General features: G+C 49.2%; 1 protein-coding gene across 5 annotated transcripts in view; it reads left to right on the top strand.

The window, feature by feature from the left end:
• Positions 1-18,558, top strand: part of LOC129859541 (glycogen synthase kinase-3 beta-like) — a 59,689-nt gene that overhangs the window by 16,231 nt on the left and 24,900 nt on the right. For 4 of the 5 annotated variants that reach the window (XM_055929421.1, XM_055929418.1, XM_055929419.1 and 1 more), the window contains exons 2-3: positions 6,422-6,615; positions 14,030-14,113. In XM_055929421.1, the coding sequence (XP_055785396.1) occupies positions 6,422-6,615; positions 14,030-14,113 (278 nt within the window). Of the gene's footprint in view, positions 1-163; positions 294-6,421; positions 6,616-14,029; positions 14,114-18,558 lie in introns of all 5 variants that reach the window. The other variant, XM_055929422.1, reaches the window with a different exon arrangement.

Below are 18,558 nucleotides of genomic sequence, written 5' to 3'. Positions count from 1 at the left end.
GACCCGCGAGACCAATTTCCCATATATTCTACCGCATTACGAGCTCAGTGGCTTCCTACATAAGAGATGCAGCGTGTTCAGACAGGATTGGCACATTGATAATGTGTATTTAACATGTTGTTAAAACTCTAGTATTTCCTCTATCCCTTGACTTCTGACCCAGGCGGTAGCAACGCTGTAGAGAGTGCAGAGTTCAGTGCTGGATCCCCCGACGTAGCTGTTGTGAAATTCTGCTGCTGCAATGTCTCTTCCCTCGTCAAGCTTCTGCAGTAGCCAAGGCAGTAATATCAGAGGTCAGTGTTAGAGGGTCATAAGGGCACCCTGTGTGTGTGTGTGTGTGTGTGTGTGTGTGTGTGTGTGTGTGTGTGTGTGTGTGTGTGTGTGTGTGTGTGTGTGTGTGTGTGTGTGTGTGTGTGTGTGTGTGTGTGTGTGTGTGTGTGTGTGTGTGTGTGTGCACACCACAGAGATATGTAAGTGCTGGTTGTAAAACAGATTGCAGGGTGCTAAGAGGTCAGTGCTACACCAACACTCCTACAAGGTATAATCAGTCATATATAGGCCTAGAGCTAAATCTTCAAAGTATGGAGTGGCCATTTTAAAGCGACTGGGAAAAAGAATCCCCCTGTATTTAACAAACCATCAAGCCCACTCCCCTACGTTCCTTGCAAGATCTGAGATGATAAATTATCTCTAGTAAATCGGTGAGAGTGGCTGCCAGGTCAAGGTCATGTTCATTAGGACTCGCAACTGGAATGCTTTAAAACATTTAGCCAAAGAAAAAAATTAGGCTTTTTTTTCCTTCTTATTGAACATGTCCAGGTAGTCTCCTTGTTCCAGAGTGTTTTCTATTTATTCTGTTTTGGTGTCTAATGGATACCCAGGACTAATATTTTCCAAGCAAGTCATGGATTTTAAACTTCCCCACGTGTCTTCCTTGCAAACAGTGGCGTAGAAAGGCTCAATGGTAATAATGGATCTTCTCCGTTTCTCATGTTGCTAATTCCTATGCAGGGGGACTCTGTGAAGTCACTCATGGACAGAGCTCCAGCTGTTCTTGTGAGATCTGTTTTTTCATTCATTATGTTTCAAGACCAAACTCCTTCGTCATATCATTCACTTTACGAAATACTTCACCACTGGTGTCTTTCATTCTCTTCATGCCAATTGGAATGTGGCATGACTATTGCATGCCTACTGCCTGGTATGACAACTGCTCGGCCTCCGACCGCAAGGCACTACAGAGGGTAGTGCGAACGGCCCACTACATCAAGCTTTCTTACATCCAGGACCTCTATACCAGGCGGTGTCAGAGAAAGGCCCCAAAAATTGTCAGACTCCAGCCACCCTAGTCATAGATTGTTCTCTCTGCTACCGCACGGCAAGCGGTACCGGAGCGCCAAGTCTAGGTCCAAGAGGCTTCTAAACAGCTTCTACCCCCAAGCCATAAGACTCTGAACATCTAATCAAATGGCTACCCAGACTATTTGCAGTGCCCCCCCACCCCCCCCCCCCACCCCACCCACCCCCTCTTGACAACAGAGAGTAGCAGTGGTGTAATCTATTCATAGTCACTTTAATAAATCTACCTAGATGTACATATTACCTCCAAATAACTGGTTCCCCCACACACTGACTCTGTATCTTTACCCCCCACCCTGTATATAGTCTCGCTATAGTTATTTCACTGCTTCTCTTGAATTACTTGTTACTTTTATCTCTTATTCTTATCTGTATTTTTTAAACTGCATTGTTGGTTAGGGGATCATAATTAAGCATTTCACTAAGGGCTACTTGTTGTATTCGGCGCCTGTGACTAATACAATTTGATTTGATGGGGCATGCTGTTGGAGTTTGCTAGCAGCGATTACAGCCTTGAACCCGCTGTTCCATTGTCGTCACTTCCTCTTGAACTTGCAGACATGTTGCTGTGCATTTTGTTGCCAACCTTACTTTGCTAGCTGACAACTTTACGTTTTTTACTTTTTACTTTTTAATTACCGTTTATATTTTTAGTTTTTCCTTCACAACTTTTTTCCCTCATTCAACTTTTTCACTCCGGACGCTTTATCTGGACATGGTTCGTCAGCACCTTCAACAGCCGAAGCTAAGTAGTAACATTAACATGATGCCTTCTAATTGCAGTCGCTGTACTAATATACAGGAGCACGATCACCTTATGACGAGGATAGCTGTGCTACAAGCCCAGCTTCAGACGCAATCGTTAGGCAAGGGTCATTTCAGTGTAGGAAAGGATGAAACAGCGTCTGTGCCACCAGTAAGTACAGATAGTGGTATAAATCCCCCCACACAGTCCCCGCAGCCGGACAACTTTCTCATGGCTTCTGGAGGGAAATGCTGTAGGAATGCTCAACTGGTGTCGCTTATTCAGCCGACAGAAACTTCAACCGGTTTTCCCCAATAGTGCAACATAGCTTCAGAGTGTAAATCAGCTAGAAAGATGTGTCGGCATCGAGTAGTTGTCCCTGGCCCCCTCCCAGTTAGGGGGAGTGATGAGCTCTACAGCAGAGTCAACTCAATCGCTGGTTGAAAACTGTTTTCTGCCCCTCCCAAAAGATAGAATTTGTAGATAATTGGCCCTCTTTCTGGGACTCACCCACAAACAGGACCAAGCCTGACCTGCTGAGGAGTGACGGACTCCATCCTAGCTGGAGGGGTGCTCTCATCTTATCTACCAACATAGACAGGGCTCTAACTCCTCTAGCTCCACAACGAAATAGGGTGCAGGCCAGGCAGCAGGCTGTTAGCCAGCCAGCCTGCCAGCTTAGTGGAGTCTGCCACTAGCATAGTCAGTGTAGTCAGCTCAGCTATCCCCATTGAGTCTGTGTCTGTGCCTCGACCTAGGTTGGGCAAAAATAAACATGGCGGTGTTCGCCTTAGCCATCTCATTAGGATAAAGACCTCCTCCATTCCTGCCATTATTGAAAGAGATTGTGATACCTCACATCTCAAAATAGGGCTACTTAATGTTAGATCCCTCACTTCAAAGGCAGTTATAGTCAATGAACTAATCACTGATCATAATCTTGATGTGATTGGCCTGACTGAAACATGGCTTAAGCCTGATGAATTTACTGTGTTACATGAGGCCTCACCTCCTGGTTACACTAGTGACCATATCCCCCGTGCATCCCGCAAAGGCGTAGGTGTTTCTAACATTTACGATAGCAAATTTCAATTTACAAAAACAAAAATGATGTTTTCGTCTTTTGAGCTTCTAGTCATGAAATCTATGCAGCCTACTCAATCACTTTTTATAGCTACTGTTTACAGGCCTCCTGGGCCATATACAGCGTTCCTCACTGAGTTCCCTGAATTCCTATCAGACCTTGTAGTCATAGCAGATAATATTCACATTTTTGGTGATTTTAATATTCATATGGAAAAGTCCACAGACCCACCCCAAAAGGCTTTTGGAGCCATCATCGACTCAGTGGGTTTTGTCCAACATGTCTCTGGACCTACTCACTGCCACAGTCATACTCTGGACCTAGTTTTGTCCCATGGAATAAATGTTGTAGATCTTAATGTTTTTCCTCATAATCCTGGACTATCGGACCACCATTTTATTACGTTTTCAATCGCAACAAATAATCTGCTCAGACCCCAACCAAGGAGCATCAAAAGTCATGCTATAAATTCTCAGACAACACAAAGATTCCTTGATGCCCTTCCAGACTCCTTCTGCCTACCCAAGGACGTCAGAGGACAAAAATCAGTTAACCACCTAACTGAGGAACTCAATTTAACCTTGCGCAATACCCTAGATGCAGTTGCACCCTTAAAAACTAAAAACATTTGTCATAAGAAACTAGCTCCCTGGTATACAGAACAGAAAATACCCGATCTCTGAAGCAAGCTTTCAGAAAATTGGAACGGAAATGGCGCCACACCGTACCGTGCAGTATCGAAGAGCCCTCACTGCTGCTCGATCATCCTACTTTTCCAACTTAATTGAGGAAAATAAGAACAATCCAAAATTTATTTTTGATACTGTTGCAAAGCTAACTAAAAAGCAGCATTCCCCAAGTGAGGATGGCTTTCACTTCAGCAGTAATAAATTCATGAACTTCTTTGAGGAAAAGATTACGGACTCCTCTTTTAAATCTGCGTATTTCTCCAAAGCTCAGCTGTCCTGAGTCTGCACAACTCTGCCAGGACCTAGGATCAAGAGAGACACTTAAGTGTTTTAGTACTATATCTCTTGACACAATGATGAAAATAATCATGGCCTCTAAACCTTCAAGCTGCATACTGGATCCTATTCCAACTAAACTACTGAAAGAGCTGCTTCATGTGCTTGGCCCTCCTATGTTGAACATAATAAACGGCTCTCTGGTACACATCCGGTGGTTAAACTCACTAAAAGTGGCAGTAATAAAGCCTCTCTTGAAAAAGCCAAATCTTGACCCAGAAAATATAAAAAACTAACCTTGACCCAGAAAATATAAAAAACTATCGGCCTATATCGAATCTTCCATTCCTCTCAATTTTTTGGGAAAAAGCTGTTGCGCCGCAACTCACTGCCTTCCTGAAGACAAACAATGTATACGAAATGCTTCAGTCTGGTTTTAGACCCCATCATAGCACTGAGACTGCACTTGTGAAGGTGGTAAATGACCTTTTAATGGCGTCAGACCGAGGCTCTGCATCTGTCCTCGTGCTACTAGACCTTAGTGCTGCCTTTTATACCATCGATTACCACATTCTTTTGGAGAGACTGGAAACCCAAATTGGTCTACACGGACAAGTTCTGGCCTGGTTTAGATCTTATCTGTCGGAAAGATATCAGTTTGTCTCTGTGAATGGTTTGTCCTCTGACAAATCAACTGTACATTTCGGTGTTCCTCAAGGTTCCGTTTTAGGACCACTATTGTTTTCACTATATATTTTACCTCTTGGGGATGTCATTCTAAAACATAATGTTAACTTTCACTGCTATGCGGATGACACACAGCTGTACATTTCAATGAAACATGGTGAAGCCCCAAAATTGCCCTCGCTAGAAGCCTGTGTTTTAGACATAAGGAAGTGGATGGCTGAAAACTTTCTATTTTTAAACTCGGACAAAACAGAGATGCTTGTTCTAGGTCCCAAGAAACAAAGAGATCTTCTGTTAAATCTGACAATTAATCTTGATGGTTGTAAAGTCGTCTCAAATAAAACTGTGAAGGAGCAGATTATTTGTTGCGATTGCAAACGTAATAAAATGGTGGTCCGATAGTCCAGGATTATGAGGAAAAACATTGGTCCTTGCCTTAACAGGAAGCCAGTGTAGAGAAGCTAGCACTGGAGTAATATGATCAAATTTCTTGGTTCTAGTCAGGATTCTAGCAGCCATGTTTAGCACTAACTGAAGTTTATTTAGTGCTTTATCCCGGTAGTCAGAAAGTAGAGCATTGCAGTAGTCTAACCTAGAAGTGACAAAAACATGAATTAACTTTTCTGGACAGAAAGTTTCTGATTTTTGCAATGATACGTAGATGGAAAAACGCTGTCCTTGAAACAGTCTTGATATGATCATCAAAAGAGAGATCAGGGTCCAGAGTAACGCCAATGTCCTTCACAGTTTTATTTGAGACGACTGTACAACCATCAAGATTAATTGTCAGATCCAACAGAATAGTTCTTTGTTTCTTGGGATCTGGAACTAGCATCTCTGTTTTGTCCGAGTTTACAAGTCAAAAAATGTGCGGTCCTAAAGCAGTGCAATCTAGTATTGTCTGGTGCTCTTTGAGTTTGTGTTGAGGTCCACGGCCAGGTGCCAGCCATAACGGTAGGTTAGAAGAGCCCTTACGATCTGCAAACAATGAAGGCTTAGGGCCAAGCGGGATGGGTAAAGAGTGATTTGGGACCGGCTGTTAGTGTTCGTCTTGGTCTGTCAACTCACACCTCCAGTAGACTTTTATTTTCATGTTGTCAAAAGTTGCGATGGCGATGTGCAGTTGTTGAATTGGAGCTGTTATGTGGGAAAACATTTGGGGCCTGCAGCGCTGCTTCAAAATAGGAACAGTACTAGGAAAGTGCTTAGCCGTTTGCAGTGCACCCACCCACACATTATCTTAGACTAAAACTACATCCTCATTTTTACCACAACCTTTACGACTATACCTTTTATCCTTCTACTGTACTTTCAGGCTGTCGTCATTACGGTGTTTGCCAGAGCCCGTTAACATGGGTAGCCCTGCTCCTAGGAAATTACTCATAGCTAAAAAGTGGGTTAGTACAGCTTCTAATTTCTGGCTTACAGGCTTCAGTCTGAGCCTACGTCTGGAGATGCAGTAAACGAGAAAGGATGAGAAATGTTACAGGAGCTTCTTGGTGTAAAAGGCTGTGCAGCTGAATGAGTTGTCCTATACTGCGTCTCTTGTGTGACATTGCTTATTATCTTTCTTTCTCTCAGGAGACAAAGACGGCAGTAAGGTGACCACAGTTGTAGCGACCCCAGGCCAGGGCCCCGACCGGCCGCAGGAGGTCAGCTATACAGACACTAAGGTCATCGGCAACGGCTCGTTCGGCGTGGTCTACCAGGCTAAACTATGTGACTCCGGGGAGCTAATAGCCATCAAGAAGGTTCTGCAGGACAAAAGGTTCAAGGTGAGACCATTTGACTGCAGAGGCGAGTACATCAGAGTATTTATTTGTATTTTTAGGAGTTCTTGTTGCACCGTGTGTTTTTGAGTAACGACGGTTCTTTGTCTTGAGGTCATTGAGTCGCTGTCAGTATGACGTCACTGAAACTAGATCCCTAACTGGAGTCTCACATTAAATGGGCTCACATTTCTACTGTCATTCGACTGAAAACACTAGGTTTGTCAGGTCACTTACCGCTGTGAGACTGCTCTGTCGTGGTGATCGTAGCCTGCCGTACCACACTGATAGGCGTTTGGTTAATCATCCTGGCAGTCTGCCTGTGCATGATGCCCTAGCCCCCAGTGATGTCATTTCTCATGAGAACACGGCCCTTCCTGTTGGAGCTGAAACAATGCGGAGTCTCGTCCCTCACTACTAGTCTCTTTGGGTAAATTTGCTCCCTGTTCAGATATCACTGACATGATTTGACCCCCATTCAGTTATGGCTGTCACTGTTTTACAACGATCTATGATAGTTGTAGCTGGCCTAAATTAACCATGTGTGGGCTTCTAATTTAAGACAGTGACAGGGTGCCAAACTCAGCCTAGCTATTCTCAGTTTCTTATCTTGAACGTTTCACTAGCTGTGTGATGGACACACATGGTTGTGTTTTAGCTGTTTCCCAAATCTCTCCTCGAGTACCGCTTGCCATTCCACTTGTTTGATCTATTTTAATACTAGCACACCTGATTTAACCAACCAGGCGTTGAACCAGGTCTCGCTCGCTTTCTCTCTCTCGCTCGCTCGCTTTCTCTCTCTCGCTCGCTCGCTTTCTCTCTCTCGCTCGCTCGCTTTCTCTCTCTCGCTCGCTCGCTTTCTCTCTCTCGCTCGCTCGCTTTCTCTCTCTCGCTCGCTCGCTTTCTCTCTCTCGCTCGCTCGCTTTCTCTCGCTCGCTTTCTGTCGCTCGCTTTCTGTCGCTCGCTTTCTGTCGCTCGCTTTCTGTCGCTCGCTGGCTTTCTCTCGCTCGCTGGCTTTCTCTCGCTCGCTGGCTTTCGCTCGCTCGCTGGCTTTCGCTCGCTCGCTGGCTTTCTCTCTCTCGCTGGCTTTCTCTCTCTCGCTGGCTTTCTCTCTCTCGCTGGCTTTCTCTCTCTCGCTGGCTTTCTCTCTCTCGCTGGCTTTCTCTCTCTCGCTGGCTTTCTCTCTCTCGCTGGCTTTCTCTCTCTCGCTCGCTTTCTCTCTCTCGCTCGCTTTCTCTCTCTCGCTCGCTTTCTCTCGCTCGCTCGCTTTCTCTCGCTCGCTCGCTTTCTCTCGCTCGCTCGCTTTCTCTCTCTTTCGCTCGCTCGCTCCCTTCCTCTCTCTTTCGCTCGCTCGCTCCCTTCCTCTCTCTTTCGCTCGCTCGATCCCTTCCTCTCTCTTCCGCTCGCTCGCTCCCTTCCTCTCTCTTTCGCTCGCTCGCTCCCTTCCTCTCTCTTTCGCTCGCTTCCTCTCTCGCTCGCTCGCTTCCTCGCTCGCTCGCTCGCTCCCTCTCTCGCTCGCTCGCTTCCTCTCTCTCGCTCGCTCGCTTCCTCTCTCTCGCTCGCTCTCTTTCTCGCTCGCTCTCTTTCTCGCTCGCTCTCTTTCTCGCTCGCTCTCTTTCTCGCTCGCTCTCTTTCTCGCTCGCTCTCTTTCTCGCTCGCTCTCTTTCTCGCTCGCTCTCTTTCTCGCTCGCTCTCTTTCTCGCTCGCTCTCTTTCTCGCTCGCTCTCTTTCTCGCTCGCTCGCTCTCTTTCTCGCTCGCTCTCTTTCTCGCTCGCTCTCTTTCTCGCTCGCTCTCTTTCTCGCTCGCTCTCTTTCTCGCTCGCTCTCTTTCTCGCTCGCTCTCTTTCTCGCTCGCTCTCTTTCTCGCTCGCTCTCTCTCTCGCTCGCTCTCTCGCTCGCTCTCTCTCTCGCTCGCTCTCTTTCTCGCTCGCTTCCTCTCTTTCTCGCTCGCTTCCTCTCTTTCTCGCTCGCTTCCTCTCTTTCTCGCTCGCTTCCTCTCTTTCTCGCTCGCTTTCTCTCTTTCTCGCTCGCTTTCTCTCTTTCTCGCTCGCTTCCTCTCTTTCTCGCTCGCTTCCTCTCTTTCTCGCTCGCTTCCTCTCTTTCTCGCTCGCTTCCTCTTTCTCGCTCGCTTCCTCTCTTTCTCGCTCGCTTTCTCTCTTTCTCGCTCGCTTCCTCTCTTTCTCGCTCGCTTTCTCTCTTTCTCGCTCGCTTCCTCTCTTTCTCGCTCGCTTCCTCTCTTTCTCGCTCGCTTCCTCTCTTTCTCGCTCGCTTCCTCTCTTTCTCGCTCGCTTTCCTCTCTTTCTCGCTCGCTTCCTCTCTTTCTCGCTCGCTTCCTCTCTTTCTCGCTCGCTTCCTCTCTTTCTCGCTCGCTTCCTCTCTCTCTCGCTCGCTTCCTCTCTCTCTCGCTCGCTTCCTCTCTCGCTCGCTCGCTTCCTCTCTCGCTCGCTCGCTTCCTCTCTCGCTCGCTCGCTTCCTCTCTCGCTCGCTCGCTTCCTCTCTCGCTCGCTCGCTTCCTCTCTCGCTCGCTCGCTTCCTCTCTCGCTCGCTCGCTTCCTCTCTCGCTCGCTCGCTTCCTCTCTCGCTCGCTCGCTTCCTCTCGCTTCCTCTCGCTTCCTTGCTCGCTCGCTCTTTCTTGCTCGCTCGCTCTTTCTTGCTCGCTCGCTCTTCCTCTCTCGCTCGCTCGCTTCCTCTCTCGCTCGCTCGCTTCCTCTCTCGCTCGCTCGCTTCCTCTCTCGCTCGCTCGCTTCCTCTCTCGCTCGCTCGCTTCCTCTCTCGCTCGCTCGCTTCCTCTCTCGCTCGCTCGCTTCCTCTCTCGCTCGCTCGCTTCCTCTCTCGCTCGCTCGCTTCCTCTCTCGCTCGCTCGCTTCCTCTCGCTTCCTCTCGCTTCCTTGCTCGCTCGCTCTTTCTTGCTCGCTCGCTCTTTCTTGCTCGCTCGCTCTTCCTCTCTCGCTCGCTCGCTTCCTCTCTCGCTCGCTCGCTTCCTCTCTCGCTCGCTCGCTTCCTCTCTCGCTCGCTCGCTTCCTCTCTCGCTCGCTCGCTTCCTCTCTCGCTCGCTCGCTTCCTCTCTCGCTCGCTCGCTTCCTCTCTCGCTCGCTCGCTTCCTCTCTCGCTCGCTCGCTTCCTCTCTCGCTCGCTCGCTTCCTCTCTCGCTCGCTCGCTTCCTCTCTCGCTCGCTCGCTTCCTCTCTCGCTCGCTCGCTTCCTCTCTCGCTCGCTCGCTTCCTCTCTCGCTCGCTCGCTTCCTCTCTCGCTCGCTCGCTTCCTCTCTCGCTCGCTCGCTTCCTCTCGCTTCCTCTCGCTTCCTTGCTCGCTCGCTCTTTCTTGCTCGCTCGCTCTTTCTTGCTCGCTCGCTCTTCCTCTCTCGCACGCTCGCTTCCTCTCTCGCACGCTCGCTTCCTCTCTCGCACGCTCGCTTCCTCTCTCGCACGCTCGCTTCCTCTCTCGCTCGCACGCTCGCTCGCTCTCTCGCTCGCACGCTCGCTTCCCCTCTCGCTCGCTCCCTTCCTCGCTCGCTCCCTCTCTCTCGCTCTCTTCCTCTCTCTCGCTCTCTTCCTCTCTCTCTCTCTCGCTCTCTTCCTCTCTCTCTCCTCTCTCTCTCTCTCTCTCGCTCGCTTCCTCTCTCGCTCGCTTTTTCTCGCTCGCTCGCTTCTTCTCTCGCTCGCTTCCTCTCTTTCTCGCTCGCTTCCTCTCTTTCTCGCTCGCTTCCTCTCTTTCTCGCTCGCTTCCTCTCTTTCTCGCTCGCTTCCTCTCTTTCTCGCTCGCTTTCTCTCTTTCTCGCTCGCTTTCTCTCTTTCTCGCTCGCTCGCTTTCTCTCTTTCTCGCTCGCTCGCTTTCTCTCTTTCTCGCTCGCTTTCTCTCTTTCTCGCTCGCTTCCTCTCTTTCTCGCTCGCTTCCTCTCTTTCTCGCTCGCTTTCTCTCTTTCTCGCTCGCTTCCTCTCTTTCTCGCTCGCTTTCTCTCTTTCTCGCTCGCTTCCTCTCTTTCTCGCTCGCTTCCTCTCTTTCTCGCTCGCTTCCTCTCTTTCTCGCTCGCTTCCTCTCTTTCTCGCTCGCTTCCTCTCTTTCTCGCTCGCTTCCTCTCTTTCTCGCTCGCTTCCTCTCTTTCTCGCTCGCTTTCTCTCTTTCTCGCTCGCTTCCTCTCTTTCTCGCTCGCTTCCTCTCTTTCTCGCTCGCTTCCTCTCTTTCTCGCTCGCTTCCTCTCTTTCTCGCTCGCTTTCCTCTCTTTCTCGCTCGCTTCCTCTCTTTCTCGCTCGCCTCCTCTCTTTCTCGCTCGCTTCCTCTCTTTCTCGCTCGCTTCCTCTCTTTCTCGCTCGCTTCCTCTCTTTCTCGCTCGCTCGCTTCCTCTCTCGCTCGCTCGCTTCCTCTCTCGCTCGCTCGCTTCCTCTCTCGCTCGCTCGCTTCCTCTCTCGCTCGCTCGCTTCCTCTCTCGCTCGCTCGCTTCCTCTCTCGCTCGCTCGCTTCCTCTCTTTCTCGCTCGCTTCCTCTCGCTTCCTCTCGCTTCCTTTCCTCTCGCTTCCTTTCCTCTCGCTTCCTTTCTCGCTCGCTCTTTCTCGCTCGCTCGCTCTTCCTCTCTCGCACGCTCGCTTCCTCTCTCGCACGCTCGCTTCCTCTCTCGCACGCTCGCTTCCTCTCTCGCACGCTCGCTTCCTCTCTCGCACGCTCGCTCTCTCGCTCGCACGCTCGCTTGCTCTCTCGTACGCTCGCTTCCTCTCTCGCTCTCTCGCTCGCACGCTCGCTTCCCCTCTCGCTCGCTCCCTTCCTCGCTCGCTCCCTCTCTCGCTCTCTTCCTCTCTCTCGCTCTCTTCCTCTCTCTCTCCTCTCTCTCTCTCTCTCTCTCGCTCGCTTCCTCTCTCGCTCGCTCGCTCGCTTTTTCTCGCTCGCTCGCTTCTTCTCTTTCTCGCTCGCTTCCTCTCTTTCTCGCTCGCTTCCTCTCTTTCTCGCTCGCTTCCTCTCTTTCTCGCTCGCTTCCTCTCTTTCTCGCTCGCTTCCTCTCTTTCTCGCTCGCTTCCTCTCTTTCTCGCTCGCTTTCTCTCTTTCTCGCTCGCTTTCTCTCTTTCTCGCTCGCTTTCTCTCTTTCTCGCTCGCTTCCTCTCTTTCTCGCTCGCTTCCTCTCTTTCTCGCTCGCTTCCTCTCTTTCTCGCTCGCTTCCTCTCTTTCTCGCTCGCTTCCTCTCTTTCTCGCTCGCTTCCTCTCTTTCTCGCTCGCTTCCTCTCTCAATTCCTCTCTCTTGCTCCCTCGCTCGCTCCCTTCCTCTCTCTTTCGCTCGCTCGCTCCCTTCCTCTCTCTTTCGCTCGCTCGCTCGCTCCCTTCCTCTCTCTTTCGCTCGCTCGCTCGCTCCCTTCCTCTCTCTTTCGCTCGCTCGCTCGCTCCCTTCCTCTCTCTTTCGCTCGCTCGCTCGCTCCCTTCCTCTCTCTTTCGCTCGCTCGCTCGCTCCCTTCCTCTCTCTTTTGCTCGCTCGCTCCCTTCCTCTCTCTCTCGCTCGCTCGCTCGCTCCCTTCCTCTCTCTTTCGCTCGCTCGCTCGCTCCCTTCCTCTCTCTTTCGCTCGCTCGCTCGCTCCCTTCCTCTCTCTTTCGCTCGCTCGCTCGCTCCCTTCCTCTCTCTTTCGCTCGCTCGCTCGCTCCCTTCCTCTCTCTTTCGCTCGCTCGCTCGCTCGCTCCCTTCCTCTCTCTTTCGCTCGCTCGCTCCCTTCCTCTCTCTTTCGCTCGCTCGCTCCCTTCCGCTCTCTTTCGCTCGCTCGCTCCCTTTCGCTCGCTCGCTCCCTTCCGCTCGCTCGCTCCCTTCCTCTCGCTCGCTCCCTTCCTCTCGCTCGCTCCCTTCCTCTCGCTCGCTCGCTTCCGCTCGCTCGCTCGCTCTTTCTCGCTCGCTCGCTCTTTCTCGCTCGCTCTTGCTCGCTCGCTCGCTCTTGCTCGCTCGCTCGCTCTTGCTCGCTCGCTCGCTCTTTCTCGCTCGCTCGCTTGCTCTCTCGCTCGCACGCTCGCTTCCCCTCTCGCTCGCTCCCTTCCTCGCTCGCTCTCTCTCTCGCTCGCTTCCTCTCTCTCTCTCTCGCTCGCTTCCTCTCTCTCTCTCTCGCTCGCTTCCTCTCTCTCTCTCTCGCTCGCTTCCTCGCTCTCGCTCTCTCTCTCGCTCGCTTCCTCTCTCGCTCGCTCGCTTTCTTGCTCGCTTTCTTTCTCGCTCGCTCTCTTTCTCGCTCGCTCGCTCTCTTTCTCGCTCGCTCGCTCTCTTTCTCGCTCGCTCGCTCTCTTTCTCGCTCGCTCGCTCTCTTTCTCGCTCGCTCGCTCTCTTTCTCGCTCGCTCGCTCTCTTTCTCGCTCGCTCGCTCTCTTTCTCGCTTGCTCTCTCGCACGCTCGCTCGCTCTCTCTCTTCCTCGCTCGCTCTCTTCCTCGCTCGCTCGCTCGCTCTCTTCCTCGCTCGCTCGCTCGCTCTCTTCCTCTCTCGCTCGCTCTCTTCCTCTCTCGCTCGCTCTCTTCCTCGCTCGCTCGCTCGCTCTCTTCCTCGCTCGCTCTCTTCCTCGCTCGCTCTCTTCCTCGCTCGCTCTCTTCCTCGCTCGCTCTCTTCCTCGCTCGCTCTCTTCCTCGCTCGCTCGCTCTCTTCTTCGCTCGCTCGCTCTCTTCTTCGCTCGCTCGCTCTCTTCCTCGCTCGCTCTCTTGCTCCATCGCTCTTTTCCTCGCTCGCTCGCTCTCTTCCTCGCTCGCTCGCTCTCTTGCTCCATCGCTCTTTTCCTCGCTCGCTCGCTCTCTTCCTCGCTCGCTCTCTTCCTCGCTCGCTCTCTTCCTCGCTCGCTCTCTTCCTCGCTCGCTCTCTTCCTCGCTCGCTCGCTCGCACGCTCGCTTCCTCGCTCGCTCGCACGCTCGCTTCCTCGCTCGCTCGCACGCTCGCTTCCTCTCTCGCTCGCACGCTCGCTTCCTCTCTCGCTCGCACGCTCGCTTCCTCTCTCGCTCGCACGCTCGCTTCCTCTCTCGCTCGCACGCTCGCTTCCTCTCTCGCTCGCACGCTCGCTTCCTCTCTCGCTCGCACGCTCGCTTCCTCTCTCGCTCGCACGCTCGCTTCCTCGCTCGCTCGCTCGCTCTCTTCCTCGCTCGCTCGCTCTCTTCCTCTCTCGCTCGCTCGCTCTCTTCCTCTCTCGCTCGCTTCCTCGCTCGCTCGCTTCCTCGCTCGCTCGTTCGCTTCCTCTCTCGCTCGCACGCTCGCTTCCTCTCTTGCGCTCTCAACAGCCTTTTCTCTAATCCCATCTCAGATGACCCTCAAAAGTCATTTAAGACTCATTTAAGAGAGAGTGTCTGACTGGTCCAGAATCAGAGCAAAGTTTATTCTGGGAGAGTGCAGCTAGCTCAGTGTGAAGCTAGCTTCTCTAGCCTGTTTAACTTGTCTAATGCTCACTGGTTGTCAGATTTGATCAATGTTTCTCTGTCTCATCTCGTCTCAGAACCGGGAGCTGCAGATCATGAGGAAACTGGACCACTGCAACATAGTGCGTTTGCGCTACTTCTTCTATTCCAGTGGAGACAAGGTGGGTGGTTGCTGCTCATATGTCAGTCTGTGTGTTGTTGCAGGTGATGGAGACCCTATTCAACAAGTTTTTGTTTGACACTGGCTAGGCTAAATGTTGCTCCTGAACTTCTGTTTCTACCACTTACATTCTTAGGCTTTCCGTTGTGAATATTTTCATATTAAGGTAAGCTGTTTAGGTTTATACTCGTATATTGTTGGGATTAGTGCTGACCCCATTTAATAAACTGGTCAATTATTTGTTCAATAAGCTGTTGGTCGACCAAGATTTCTTTAGTCAAGTAGTAACAAAAAAAAAGAAGTAATATATATATATATATATATATATTAAAGAGTACCAGTCAAAGGTTTGGACACCTCATTCAAGGGTTTTTCTTTATTTTACTATTTTCTACATTGTGGAATAATAGTGAAGACATCAAAACTATGAAATGACACATATGGAATCATGTAGTAACCAAAAAAGTGTTAAACAAATCAAAATATATTTTAGATTCCTCAAAGTAGCCACCCTTTGCCTTGATGACAGCTTTACACACTCTTGGCATTCTCACAAACAGCTTCATGAGGTACTTGCCTGGAATGGCGCCGACTGAGATGGTCGCCTCACTTCGAGTCCTTAGGGAACTATGCAGTATTTCGTTTTTTTATGTATTATTTCTTACATTGTTAACATTTAAGATTTTCTGGGCTATTACATACAGCCGGGAAGAACTATTGGATAGAAGAGCGACGTCAACTTACCAACATTACGACCAGGAATACGATTTTCTCAAAGTGGATCCTTTGTTCGGACCACCACCCAGGACATTGGATCTAATCCTATAGGCCGGCCCAAAACAATGTCTTCATAGAAGAGGTAGACGGAGCAGCCTCCTGCTCAGACTTCGAAGCCATGCACACCACCCACCGCTTCTGAGTATATTACTCGCCAATAGGGTTGCAAAGGGTCGGACACTTTCCAGTAAATTTCCGTACATTTTTGATGGGAGGTTAAGCCCGGGAATTTTGCTTAAATTCATGAAAAAAGTTTACTTATAACAGTGAACCTTTTTTGCGGGTTACACAAGGCAATTCTAGGTCTTGTGGCATATTTTGCTTAAACTCCCCAATTCAATGGACTTGCAACCCTCTGCATGCACAGTGCATTCTTCCATCACATGTGCAGCTGATTCTCAAGATCTTGCACACTAATGAGATGCTATTGAGCCCAGATTACTACACTATCTGAGCCAAGGACTGCTTTCTGGTAAGTTTTGATTACAATACTGGGTGGGGTGAATATATTTTATGACATACATTCTTTTTTTGTTAACTAGTAAATAGTAGCCTACAACAAAGTGTTCAAATCATTTCTAAATTGTTAACAATTTCTGCTAGTTAGGTTTTGCTACCATGTGGGTTTTAGCTTGCTTGAGCCTGCTAACTGAGGACTGTTAATTCACCTGTTTCCATACAGGTTACATTTTTTTATAAACTTTCTTACAAAGGAGTTGTTTAATCTAACTGCTTAATTATTTATATGTACATGGAATTGTGTTTTATTTTAAATTTATTTTAAATTTTATTCTAATCTTCACAGGAAAATGCCCCGGGGCCACTATCTGATGTGTGGAGACGTTTCACTGCAGCTAATGTAGAAGGAAGAGCTGTGTACATTTGCAAATACTGTGCCAAGCTATATATGAAAATGCAACAAGATGCAGAATTCTGTTCGAGGTGAAAATGATGAATCCGACACCTTATCGATAGCAACAGTTCATGGTCCTCCTGGAATTAGATTATTTTTTTTGACTCAATGGAGGAATGTAGTCAGAGAAATGCTGAATGTCTTGCTCAAGCTATGAATGTAACTGGTTCACCTCTGATGCTCACAGGCAGTGTGTTGGAAGGGATTTCTGAATGTTCTTTGCCAAGCATACACCACTCCAACCAGACATGCTTGATCAACTCATTTGCTGGATGCAGAGTTTGAGTGAAGGTCAAGCAAATCATAGAGAAAGCAGCCTGTATTGCAATCATCTCTGATGGGTGGTCGAATGTTCATGGGCAATGAATAATGAACTACATCTCCACCGCTCAACCAGTATTCTACAAGAGCACAGACACAAGGGACAACAGACACACTGGTCTCTACATTGCAGATGAGCTGAAGGCAGTCATCAATGACCTTGGACCACAGAAGGTATTTGCACTGGTGACAGACAATGCTGCGAACATCAAGGCTGCTTGGTCTAAAGTGGAGCAGTCCTACCCTCACATCACATCATGGCTGTGCTTCTCTTGCATTGAATCTGCTCCTCAAGGAGATCATGGCACTGAAAACAATGGATACACTCCACAAGAGAGCCAAGGAAATGGTTTGGTATGTGAAGGGTCATCAAGTTAAAGCAACAATCTACCTCACCAAGCAAAGTGAGAAGAATAAGAGCATCACATTGAAGCTGCCCAGCAACACCCGCTGGGGTGGTCGTGTCATGTTTGACAGTCTCCTGGAGGGGAAGGAGTCTCTCCAAGAAATGGCCATATTAGTCTGCCGATATGGACAGCCCCATCAAGAGAATCCTCCTGGATGATGTATTTTGGGAGAGAGTGGTAAGCAGCCAGAAACTCCTGAAACCTATGGCAGTAGCCATTGCATGGATTGAGAGAGACAATGCCCTCCTGTCTGATGTTCAGACTCTGCTTGCAGATGTAAGAGAAGAAATCCGTACTGCCCTCCCCACTTCACTGTTGCTCCAAGCAGAGGAAACTGCAGTTCTGAAATGCATCAAAAGCGTTAAGACTTCTGCCTGAAGCCCATACACACCGCACCGTACATGTTGGACCCCAAGTATGCTGGCAAGAGCGTCCTGTCTTGTGCAGAGATCAACCAGGCCTATGGTGTCATCACTATCGTGTCTCGCCACCTTGGCCTGGATGAGGACAAGGTTCTTGGCAGTCTGGCGAAGTACACTTCCAAGCAAGGGCTTTGGGATGGAGATGCAATATGGCAGTCGTGCCAACATATCTCATCAGCCACCTGGTGGATGGGACTTTGTGGATCTGAGGCTCTGAGACTCTTTCCCCTGCTGCCTCCATCATCCGCCAAATCCCACCAACATCAGCCGCCTCATAGTGCAACTGGTCCTTGTTTGGGAACACACACACCAAAGCACGCAATAGGCTGACCAATACAAGGGTTGAAAAATTGGTGGCCATTCAGGAAATTGAGGCTTTGTGTGCCTGACAACAAGCCATCCTCAACAAGGTTGGAAAGTGACAGTGAAGATGAGGCCTCAGAGTCTGATGTTCAAGAGGTGGACATTGAGGAGGTTCAGGGAGAAGACATGGAAGGCTGAGAGGAAGACGACCAAAGCTTTAGTTTCTAGACGATCATTTTACAGATATGTTAAACTTTTTGGGGAGATGCGATGGATCATTGGGGATCATTCAATATTCCATTTTGTTGTTCAGTGAAATCATCCCATGTGAAGAGTCAACTCATTTAAAGTACAATTTGTAACTAAATTGTTTTATTTCTATTGGAAGGATTTAATCATTTGTAATTATGTCTACTTATGATAAGGTAAAAGGTTTGTCTCCCAATGATATGGTAAATATATCCAATGCAAAAAAACATCAACATTTTAAATGGTATTAATATTAATTTCCCACGGGAAGCTTCCATCTCTAAATATTCCCCAAAATGTGCAACCCCACTCACCAATGTCCCTTTTCTAGACAACAAGGTGGACAAAATTTGGTCAAGGGTTGCCTTCCAGAGTGACAACAGAGATTTTAACATTCTCTGTTTCACGGAAACATGGCTCTCTCGGGATATGTTGCCGGAGTCGGTACAGCCACCGGGTTTCGTCATGCGTTGCTCCCACATAAACAACTCTCTGGGAAGAAGGGTAGGTGTGTATGCTTCATGATTAACGACTCATGGTGTAATCATAACAACATACATGAACTCAAGTCCTTTTCTTCAGCTGACCTGGAATTCCTTACAATCAAATGCTGACCACATTATCTCCTAAGAGAATTCTCTTCGATTATAGTCACAGCCGTGTATATCTCCCCCAAGTAGATAACACGACATCCCTCAAGGAACTTCACTGGACTCTATGTAACCTGCAAACCATATATCCTGAGGCTGTGTTTATTGTAACTGGGGAATTTATCCAATCTAATTTGAGAAAAAGGCTACCTAAATTCTATCAGCACATTGACTGTAGCACTTGCACGGGCAATACACTGGATCACTGCTACTTTAACTTCCGCGATGCATACAAGGCCCTCCCCCGACCTCCCTTTGGCAAATCTGACCACGACTCCATTTTGCTCCTACCGTCCTATAGGCAAAAACTCAAAACAGGATGTACTGTTGACTAGAACCATTCAAAGCTGGTCTGACCAATCGGAATCCACGCGTCAAGATTGCTTTGATCACGCGGACTGGGA

Source organism: Salvelinus fontinalis, chromosome 7 (genome assembly GCF_029448725.1).
Source record: "Salvelinus fontinalis isolate EN_2023a chromosome 7, ASM2944872v1, whole genome shotgun sequence".
Taxonomy (NCBI): domain Eukaryota; kingdom Metazoa; phylum Chordata; class Actinopteri; order Salmoniformes; family Salmonidae; genus Salvelinus; species Salvelinus fontinalis.
This window is presented reverse-complemented; position numbering and strand designations above follow the sequence as displayed.